Genomic DNA, 11208 nt, shown 5'->3' on the forward strand with positions numbered 1-11208 from the left:
CCAGGCCGGGCACCAGGGCACCAGGGCACCAGGGCCTTGCAGGGGTGCAGAGATGTGAGTTTTGCTCTGCCTTCCTCGAGTTCCACACTCATTCTCCATATCCCCTTTTCCTGCATTTTCCGAGACAATACGCTTAAATGGGGAGCTTCTCTACCCTGTGGGGGCAGGTGGTAAAACGCAGATTCCTGGGCCCAGCCTCCAGACTGATACAACGGGTTAGGGGTGCAGCCTGACATCTGGATTTCTCACGAGCACCCCAAAGCATTTTATACACGTTGAGAAACACCAGCCTTTTTTTTTTTAAAGAGCCTGGATTTGAACAGCAGGGCTAGATCTCAGCCCTTCCTCAACTGGGTGGCCTGGGGCAAGTCACTTAATTACTCTGTGCCTCACTTTTCCCATCTGATAAATAGTTGTTGTGCAGCTTAAATGGGACAACGTGGGAAGAGGTGTAGTACAGAGCTTGGCATTATTTTGTTATGAATGTTGTTGTTATTGTTATTATTATTAAATGCCAAAAGTCTCCGGAAGGGTAAATGATGAGAGTGGAAACCCTCTCCCGCCAGGGGGAGCTTCGATTGTCAGAGTAGGAAGCCTCACTTTTCAGGTGGGGGAACTGAGGCCAGAGGGGGCGCTCAGGCACCTAAAACAGCAGGAGCAAGGGTTCCGGGGAGAGGAATCTTGGGTTTCGATTCAGATGCCACCGTGCATGGCTGTGGTCCTCTCTCAGGGCCTTGGTTTCCTCATCCGTAGAAAATGTGGCTAACCACCAGCCCCGGCAGAAATCCAGATGCCACCGTGCATGGCTGTGGTCTTCAGGGTTACGTCCCCTCTCTCAGGGCCTTGGTTTCCTCATCCATAGAAAATGTGGCTAACCACCAGCCCCGGCAGAAATAATGGCAGGGACACGCCCTGCCTGGGGAGGTTTAGAAGGTGCTGAATAGAGGTCTCCTCCCTTCTCTCTGGCAGTGCTGACGATTTTAGGCACGGAGGGACCAGGACCCTCTTCCCAGAGTCCCCAGCTGAAGCACTTGCACAGTTCAAGGATCTCAGCAGGGATCTAAGACAGGTGTTCCTATACCTCAGTTTCTGGGAAGAATGTTCTCAAGGAGAGCTGCTGGGCTGCCACATCCAGTAACAGTTTCCCTTTGGGGGCTGTAAAATGGCTTAGCCAGGTCTAACTCAGTTCTGGGTAAGAGTTAGAGCTCAAGAGGAAGTCCCAGGCAGTCTCCTTAACTTGCTCATATGCACAGTTGGGGCGTAGATGCGGAAAGTGGGGGCTTCCACTGGACACTGGCCCACTGTGTTGGGGGCAGGACTAGCCTCCTGCTCAGAGCCCTGAATTCCCTTTGGCAGTAGACCCATGCCTTCTTCTCCTCTTCCCAGTTAATATCGGCTTTTAGAGAAAGATCTCTGATTCATTCAGACTGAAGTGTTAATGACTAATGGCAAAAACTTTTTGCTTCTTTGTCCACAACAAAAGCTAAAATAAAATGAATAAGTGAGTGGGTGAATGCTGAAGGGTACAATCTGGGGCAGCAGCAAGTGTATAGGAAATGAGGGGCAATATTTTCAGGCCTCTGAAATGAGTCCACTGAGGCTGGGTAATATAGTGGCTAGAGAGGCAGGAATGAAAGGGAATCATAATGGCCTATGGCCCTGGGCACCAATCCTGCTGGGGACTCTCCCACTTCTGCCAATAGGGCCCAGCTTGTCTGTCCTCTTAGAGATGGAGAAGGTAGCCCAGGAAAGGGAGAAGAAATGAAGAGGTAGGACCCACGCTCCCCGCACAGCCATCTCAGCAGGGCAATGGGCATGTGCCAGCCATCCTGCTGAGGTAGCCTGCCCGCCCAGGGCTGGTCCCGGGGGCTCTCCCGGCTGGGTAGAAGCTGCCCATGGCCAGCGGAAGTTGAGCCAAGGACCTGGTGCATAGGAGGTGACACAGGAAGCCAAGCCCCCTCTTTTTTTCCCTCCTCCCCACAGCCCAACAAAAAGAAGTTAGGGAGGCAGCCACTTGAAGAAATGCATGTCGACATTTTTATTAATCAGAAAAGAGGTGACCGGTCACCCAGAATATTCTCACAGGGGACAGCAGCATCTCCAACAGCCCCAACAGCCATTCCAGCACTTATCACACAGCATCGCTCTAGAAGACGTGCTCCCCGCCCCCATCTCTCTGCAATACCACCTCCCCTCTCCATCCTTTTCCTGGTCCAGCCTGGGCCACCACACACCCTTGGCCCCTGAAGAGCTTCCTTCTCCTCTTGGCTCAGTCTAGGCGTCCTCACGATTATAATCAGAGAGTGAGCAGGTTAGACCATGGGCTTGCAAATGGGATTCCAGAGAACCTTCTGGAAGTCGAGGTGGTGCCCCCACCACCTTAAACCAGAGCAGTTCTGTTTTTATCAGGTTCATGCGCTGCGTTTCCATGTAAGCTTCTGATTACTACGTGTTTTAAGGCTACAAGAGTTTAAGGCAGCTGGCTCAGCCTAAGTCTCGCGACAATCTAGGACTCACGAGGGGCCACTGAAAACCCAGAAGATGAAGGCCTGGGGGCTGAGGTCCTGACATGGCCCCACAGGCAGTGGGGGGAGCAGGCCAGCTCCCCAGTGGCCATTCCTGGGCCAGGGGCCATCTCTTGCCCTTCACTGGACAAGCCTGCCTGCCTATGCAGGTCTCGGTGACCTCACCCGGGGCCAGACTATTAACCCCTGTGGCAGCTCCATCTTCCCCTCTATGGGAGGGGACACAGGGCTGCCACTGGGGTTTACTCACAGGGGAAACCCAAGCTACACACAGGGTCTCCGGCTTGCTGAGAGAAACCAGGCAAGCCTCCCCTCCCACTGCCTGCAGAAGGAAGGGGAATAATTAGAGACTATTAAAGGAAATTAAACCCCACCTTCAGAGATAACCTAATGGCCCCCGCACCCTCTTCCAACCTCTGGGCCTCCACTCCCTGCTACATCTGGAACAGCTAGCCACCTTCACATCCAGAGTCCAGAGTCCAAAGCCCAGGAGCCCAAGGACACAGAAGCCAGGCCCCAGGTTTTGTCCTCTTGCCTCGGCCTTCTCTGCCATCCTGGCCTCCGCCCCTCCTGCCAGGCCTTGCTCCGTGTGCCCTCCCAGGCCTCGCTTTAGCCTTGCAGCATTTTGGAGCTGGAAGCAGCCAGCACTCTTAATTACAGGCCTTTCACACAGGTAACAAGCACCCTTCTGAGGACAGAGTCAAGTATTAAAGGGTTTTTGTTGCCTTTTTTTTTTTCTTTTTAAAGCAGGCCCTCTGAAGCTGGGTTTTCCGGTCCTTATTTGCCTATGTAAATATGGCTGATGGTGCTGGGAGGTCACAGCCTGGGGTCCCCTGCCAGAGAAGATAGTTGGTTGAGGAAAGAAGGTGCCTCGGGTCCCCCTTCCTTGTCTTACAAGAGCCACAGGTGGCCTAGACCCAGGGCCCTTGCACCAGAGCACAGGCCCCCGGGGCCCCATTCCTGGTGCGAACCCAAAGGGAGTGTCAGGACTCGGGGGAGAAATTGAAAGCGGAGCACTGCCAAGGCCACACACCGCCCACCTCGAACGTGGAAGGGCTGTCGATCTCCAGAGCCTCTGGGAGTTGCGGAAGAGAGGGAGGAATGAGGGCAGTCCTGGGGCTGGGCAGGCCGTGCCAGAGGCAAGGACGCTTGGCATCCATCCCTGTGTCCCGGTGCTTACAGTGGCCAGCACGTTTGCAGATACTCGGGGGGATGTGCCCAAGGCTCCCCGAGAGGATGGATGCCCGGGGGAGGTTCCTCACTCTCACTCGGACAGGGTTCGTTGGCAGGCGGGCAGAGAAGATGGCGGGCGGGGAGTGGGCTCAGGGAACCATGTGCCACCACTTGAAGGGGAAGGGCTTCCGGAGCACGTTGGTGCCACAGTGGATCTCCCCGAGCAGCTTGTGGTAGGACAAGTAGTCGTTGATGAAGGTGCAGTGCAGGCCCAGCGGCTCCAGCAGCGACCGCACCTTCTCCTCCAGGCAGCAGCGGCCGTTGACGATGGGCCCGAAGGGCTTGGGGATGCCCAGGTACTTGCCTAAAACCACCATGTTGACCTGTAGAAAAGAGAAGGCAACAGGGAGCCCTGGCTGGCTGGGGACACTGTATGCCTGGGGGCCCCTTCTAGACGCTGGCTCTGGCAGACTCATTCCCAGGGCCTGTCTCATCCTTGCCTGCATCACTCAAGAATGAAGATCTACGGAAGCATAGAAGAAATGATTCATGGTTGAAAGACAGAATTAATCAAAGGAGGGCTGCCGGTAACATACATGGTAACTTTATTTGAATTAAAGTCACCCCTTCCTCCTCCCACACTTTCTTCTATCTATCAGAAAATTGTCCTAACCACTTGGTTAGAATGAGATTTTAGCATCACCTGTCAGAAACTTGCACAACAAATGCACACATCTAAAAGTCTGTGATGTGAGTGTCCTTGTAGCTGTGGTGCACTCATGCAGTACACAGCTTGCTCAGCTGTCCCTGGAAGCCCTGATAATTGTTACCATTTATTGAGCATCTTCTGTGTGCCAGATATAGCATCACTAAACCTCATAGCCTCCCTCTGAGGCTGTGGCTTGGACACACAGTCAGAGAAGGGAGAGATTAAAATCTGGTTTGGGTCTAACTCACACTAAAACCTGGGTTCTTTATCCTCTGCTAGAATGTAACACTGTGGCTCCCTGGGGGGTTGAAGAGTTGGGGCAACAGCCTGGGAGCCCTTGGGGGGGCATCTGGTTTACCTCTGGTAGCACCTCTGCTTCCCTGGCTGGGGGCCCTAATGCTGGGAAAGGGTAGAAGGTGTGGAGGTTTCTAAGAGGAAACCTTAGCCCAAGACTGATGGCCAGAAAGCTGCCCTTTGTATTCAAAAGAGACACTCTGGACCTGCTGTCTAAAGGGCGGTGCTGGGTCATCTGGATGTGGGGTGGGCTGCCCTGGACTCTATGCCCTCATGTTCTTCATGCCCTGATCCCTCCCCCTCAATCTGCTCTGCAGGGCCATCCAGACTGGGACCAAAATGAAGCTGGAAGGTCCCTTGGGGTCAGTGCCATGGCCTTGGCCCTGAGCTACCTAGTTGTCCACAAATGGGCCAGAACAGTCTGGGGGGGAGTGGAGTACGTAGAGGGATGACGGTCAGGGAGAGGAGCCAGGTTCCGGATTCAGGACCAGAGCCAGCCCAGGTAGCCTTCCTCCTGTATGAGGACTCAGTTTTCCCATATGACAAATGAGGGGGTTAACTGAGTATTCCCCAAGGGCCCTTCTAGGGAGGACATCTTTTAGCAGGGCTGGGACTAGGGTTGGGACACTCCCACAGAGGGGTGTGTGTTGTGGAGGGGGCTTCCCTCAAGTGTGGGCAAGGCCACAGACCAAGGTGGGATGGCCGAGGTCATGGACTCCAGCCCAGGCCTTCCACCCAATCCTCAGCTAGAACCAGAGCCAGGTTGCCCCTTAGAGCTTCATTGTCTAACAGTAGCCACTAGCCGCATGTGACTATCAAAATTAAAATTAAATAAAAGTAAAAATTTTGTTCCTCAGCCACATAGGCCACATTTCAAGTGCTCAGTAGCCACATGTGGCTCAGTGGCTCCCGTGTCATATTGCGCAGATACAGAACATTTCTATCATCCCACAAAGTTCTAACAGCACTGCCTTAGAACAGTGTTTCTCATCCAAGGGCGATCTTGCCCCCAGGGCATTTTTGGTTGTTAAACGAGCTCTACTGTCATCTAGTGGGCAGGGGACAGGGATGCTGCACCATCCCTGATGCACAAGGCAGCCCCTTACAATAAAGAAAGTATCCAGCCCCAAGTACCAGTAGAGCCAAGGCGGAGACGCCCTGCCTTAGAGTCTCTCTCAGGACCCCCATACCTCTGCCTCCAATCAGCATGTGGACCCTAGCATTCTCTCCAACCCTCAGTTTGTCCAATGACGAGGATTCTAGTTAAAGGCATCAGGCTGAAGAGGGACAGTCTCCCATCCTGAGGGACCATCCCTCACAGCTGCCGACACCCCGGCATCCTTTCCCAGGGGGTTAATGGGCACTCTGGCCAGGACCGAGCCAACAGCATCACTCACACCCCTCCCAGAGGCCACGCCAGTGAGCTCACAATCTGCTCATCTGCTTGTCAGGTGCCCAAGTTAATGACAGCCAGGGAGGCTGCCACCGCCTGACCCACTCGGGAGCCCCACGGGGGAGCAGAGCAGGCAGCTGAGGCTCAGAAACAGAAGCCCAAAATATTTGGAACCTAACCACACTTCCTTTTTCCACTTGGGAAAAAAATACCCTGAGTGTGGGGGCTGCCTGTGGGCCTTCGATGGTTGGCGGCATCCCTGACCTCTGCCCACTGGATGCCAAGAGCATCCCTTTGTTGTTGCAACCCAAAACGCCCTGGGTGGCAATGTCACCCCGGTTGAGAACCGGGGATGGAGATGTTCTATATCCGGCCACACGGACACTAGCCAGGTGCTCTGGAGCCCAGCTGACCCCCCACGGGGACCCCAACAGGCTCCAGAGACAGGAAATGACCGGTCCTCCGCCCACGCTCTCACCATATCCGGGAAGAAGGCTTCCGCATAGGATCCCCTCAGGAAGAAGAGCTGGGGGATGTCCACGATGTCCTGCTCGGTCAGGCCCAGCTCCCGCTTCAGCACCTCCCGGTTCCAGTCGATGCATTTCTGGGGGAGGGGGAGGGGCAGGGAGCAAGTGAGGATCTAACGCTTGCTGAACACCTACTGTGTGCTGGGCACTGAGCAGGGCCCTCTTTGCCCTTAATTCCTTTGATCTTTGTGCCACTGCTAGCCCCAGATGGGCTCAAGTGACCTGCCCAAGGGCACAGAGCTAGGAAGTGGCAGAGCTGGGGTCTGGACTCCGGCAGTTTCTGGTTCCAAAGTCCTTGCCACTATACTACACTGTCCCAGGCACAGAGTGCTTATGCTCTAGCCCTTCTCATCCGTTTAGAAGAAAGTGCCGGCATGGCTGGGGAGAAGCGGGGACTCTCCTCGGGCTTACTGAGCCGCGGACTCTGCCCAGGCCCTGCACCAGGCATGTGCAGGCAATAGCCTGGCCCCTTCCTGAGACCCCGCTCCAGATCTCCCTGACTCCCCCCCACCCCAGCCCTCACCCCCACAGGGCCCCATTTCTCTACCACACCTCTGTCCTCTCACCAGGCTTCTCAGAATTCAGTTTTGCTTTCCAGAAACCCATCCTTTCCCCAGAGCAGGGCAAGATCTCCCTCGTCAGACTGGCAAGGCCATGTCTCTTCCATCAGACTGTGGGTTCTCAAGGGCAGGGGCTTGGGAACAGGTTTCAGCAGCCTCCAGGACAGCCGGAGGCCCACGGCTGAGCCCTGCACCACACTCCGACCCCAGCAGTTCTCTCTGGAGGGTAGGGGACCCCCGAGAGCAAGCAGCAGCCCGGCCCCCCACCTGTACATAAAGACTGTCGCTCCGGAGGCTTCTGTCCTCCAGCATTTCATTAATGCTTCTCTTCACCTGGTGTTCTAATCCTGAAAGAGAAAGGACAGTACAGAGGCCCAGGGTCACCTCGGGCCTGGGGCTGCATGATCCAGACCATGATTTTCCTCCCACCTCAGTGCCAGGGTCTAAAGCCAGGATGGAGAAAGCCGGAGACTGGAAACCCTGCGGGACTAGGCTCTGGCTGCTGGGAAATCCTGGAGATGGATTGCAGACTCCTTGGGAAGGAACTCCTGGGCTCAGGGCCTAATAATTACAGTACAGCTACCATTATCGAACACCCACCATGCTCTGGGTCCACTACTGGATTTATTATTAACCTTTAAAACAATGCTTAGTAGGGGTAATTATCACCCCCAATTCAGAGAAGAGGAAACCGAGTCACTGAGAGGTTCAGAACACACCCGGCATCTCACAGCCAGCAGGCAGCAAGACCAAAACTTGAACCCAGGTCTGTCAGGGCCACAGGCTACTCCACCTCCTTTCCAATGCCCCATTCCTCAGGTGAGGGCACTGAGGTCTGGGGTGGGGAAGGGGGGCGTGTTCAAGGGGGCCAACCAGGCCCTTGGAGGGTCTGTCGGTTCCCAGAAGAGGGTCCACAGAGATTCTGACCATCTACCTGGCTTCTCACCCCTGCCTCCTTCAGCGCCCAACCCCCCCACCCCGCTCCACCCTCTCCCCTCCCCTCACGCCCCCACCTCCCCCGCAGCCCTGCTGCTCTCTGTGGCCTGGGCAAACCACTGCTCTCTGAATCTCACTTTCCTCCTTTGTGAAAATGAATAAGGGGGGGCGGGGAGGGGTGCGGTGGAGAGCAAAGGGGCAAGAATGTGAAGGTGCCCCGCACAGACAGGTAGGATCTGTTCCTTTCCTCTCCTGGGGTGTGGCCAAGAACCACCCTTTATATGGAGGAGGTCGCCCCTTGCATGTGCCTGGGGCAATCTGTGGGTCTCCAGGCTTCCCTTCCCTGGCCCAAGGAAGAGAGAACCCTCATCTTTAGCTCTCATGAGAGGGAGTCAGGAGAATGAGTGATTCGGGCTCTGAGCTCAGAGCTCTGCAGACAAAGGAATGGTAATCAGGGCACAGCCACAAAAGGCATCAGCAGTGCCCAGGGCTGCCACGAGAGGGCAACGTCACCACAGGGCCACCAGGTCATTGCCACTCACCGTCAAACTGGGCCGCCTCCCCGTGCCCATCCTCTTTCTTCTCTTGGAACAGTCTGAGGCAGACGCTGGGGGCTAGCCAGGAGCCGCCGGAAGCCCTGGCACAGAGGGAGGGCGAATGGCTCAGGAGAATGGCTCAGGGCGCAGGTGTCCCCTAGGTGCAGGCAGCCCCAAACTCGGGAGGGGCCCGAGTTCAGAGGCCAGACCACGATTGGGACTCCCCTCTCCCCCTCACTGCCCCCACCCTCACCAGGCACAAAGAGCTATCAGCAGTCCCCCAATCCTCCAAGCTGGTTTATGCCTCCAGGCCTTTGACCATGACCTTGTCCTGCCTGGAGGCCCCTCCCCACTTTGTCCACCAGGACACCCAGCCTCCCCTCCCAGGCTGCTTGCTCCCTGAGGGCTGTGCCCTCCCGAGCCACCTCTGCAAGGTGGTGGAGCCCAGTGGTTAACATGCTGGCCCAGAGCCCACTGTCTGGGTTTGGATCTTACCCTACCAGTTAATTGCCCTTCTGAGCCTCAGTTTCCTCATCTGTAAAATGAGGGCGATGATGATAGTACCCACATCATGGGGAGTAAAGGAATTAAAACATGTACACATAGTAGATGCTCAGTAAATGTTATCAGTTATTATCAGTGTCGTTTCTGGGTCTTGGCCGAGAGGTTTGGATTGGAACAAACACCCAGTAAGTGTAAGGATGAGTGTATGAGTAGTGAGCCAATGAGCGCCCTCCTGACCTGGGCTCTGACCTCCTCCAGGAAGCCCTCGCTGATTAACACACTGACTCTGAGCTCACTATGGACACAGCTGTTGTTCTGGTTCCAAGTGGCTTTGCCTTGTTTCATCTCATCAGCTCAGGCAGGGACAGAGGTGGCTCAGGCAGGAGGAGAGGGGACGCACCTTTTGGTCGGAGGTAGGCACAAAGCTCAGGAACTCATCCACGTGGCCCACGGAGAGCCAGTCAGAGTACAGCTCCACAGGTGCCTGCACCTGCTGGGCCTTCAGGAAGTCACGCACCACCCTGGCCATTCGACGCCCACCTGACCTGAGAGAGGGAGAGAGCAGGCATCAGCTTATGGTGACCTGTGGGTATGAGGGTCAGACTCAGGGCCCTGACGTCCTCCACACCTCAGAGTCTTTGAGGACGTGGCACATCTGAGGATATGGAACCTGCAGGTGGGCAAGTGTCTCAGCTGATTCATGTTCAAGAGAACCACTGTCCCAGTCACTTGGGGATCACTGTCTGATCCCCAGAAGTTCCCGAAATGAGGTCTGGGCATTTTCAAGCCATTCTTTATTACCAGAGAGAAGGGAGGCAGCAGGGTCGGGGGGGCGGAGCGGGGGAGGAGGGAGGTGGCCTAGAACACGGAACAGGGGCACGGGAGCTGGTGTCCCAGAGCTGTGCGAGGACACGTTAACCAAAGCTGCCTGTGTATGCAGGGACTCCGACGCTGCCCCAGGCAAGGGCTATGTGCCCATTTCACAGATGAGGCAGCTGAGGCCTAGAAAGTTCCAGGGGGTGACTTGTCCAAAGCCAGAATAATATATTATGCTTTAGGCCTTTTCCACCTTTCCCTGGCACACATAGCCATGTGCAAACACAGACATATATACTATCTGTATGGAGATTTTTTTCCTATACGAAAAGGGATCACATAATTCTTGCTTGCCCAGTTTAAGGACGTGTGGATGAGCTCCCCAGCCCTAAGCAGAACACAATCCAGCCCTTCTCCGGCTCCTCCTCTGCCACCACCTGGCCTGTGACACTTCCCTCACCTAAATACCTAAATAACCGTGTGGCTTACCCCTTCCCCAGTCTCTCTGCTTTCTCCCTTTCTCCTCTACAGTCTAACCAGGGGAGGCTTTTAAATGTCAGAGCACGTCCCTCTTTCAGACAAAACCCTCACCTCGCTCTCATCTCACTGTCAAAGTCCTCACAATGACCTGAATGGACCCACCAATCCTGGTGACCCTCCTTCTGCCCCTCTCCTCTTCGTTTGCTCAGTTCCAGCTATGCTGGCCTCCTGCCGTCGCTTGAATGTACCATGTACATTCCTGCCTCAGGGCCTTGGCACATGCTGTTCCTTCTACCAGGAATTGTCACCCACTCCCGACATCCCCATGGCTTACTCCCTCACTTTTTTCAGGTTTAATTCAAATGTCACCATCTTTCTCTATGAGGCCTTTGAAAATTGCAACGATCCTTCAGCTCCCTCCCCAGCTTTATTTTTCTCTGCAGCATATGGTCACTATTTGGCACACTTGATATTCGAACCCAGACGGTGGGCTCTGGGCCAGCATGTTAACCACTGGGCTCCACCACCTTGCAGAGGTGGCTCGAGAGGGCACAGCCCTCAGGGAGCAAGCGGCCTGGGAGGGGAGGCTGGGTGTCCAGGTGGACAAAGTGGGGAGGGGCCTCCAGGCAGGGACAAGGTCATGGTCAAAGGCCTGGAGGCATAAACCAGCCTGGAGGATTGGGGGACTGCTGATAGTTCTCTGTGCCTGGTGAGGGTGGGGGCAGTGAGGGGGAGCGGGGGGGCCCAATCGTGGC

At 55.4% G+C, this 11208-nt stretch overlaps 1 protein-coding gene across 1 annotated transcript in view; it reads right to left on the bottom strand.

Annotated features, from left to right (window-relative positions):
- Window positions 1-2030: 2030 nt before the first annotated feature.
- Window positions 2031-11208, bottom strand: part of PADI1 (peptidyl arginine deiminase 1) — a 33371-nt gene continuing 24193 nt past the window's right edge. Inside the window, 6 exon segments of the mRNA XM_006914311.3 lie at window positions 2031-4081; window positions 6573-6698; window positions 7449-7528; window positions 8660-8729; window positions 8731-8754; window positions 9558-9702. Of these exon segments, the coding sequence (XP_006914373.1) occupies window positions 3848-4081; window positions 6573-6698; window positions 7449-7528; window positions 8660-8729; window positions 8731-8754; window positions 9558-9702 (679 nt within the window). The 3' untranslated portion in view covers window positions 2031-3847.

This window comes from Pteropus alecto, unplaced genomic scaffold, assembly GCF_000325575.1.
Source record: "Pteropus alecto unplaced genomic scaffold, ASM32557v1 scaffold125, whole genome shotgun sequence".
NCBI classification, from domain to species: Eukaryota; Metazoa; Chordata; class Mammalia; order Chiroptera; family Pteropodidae; genus Pteropus; species Pteropus alecto.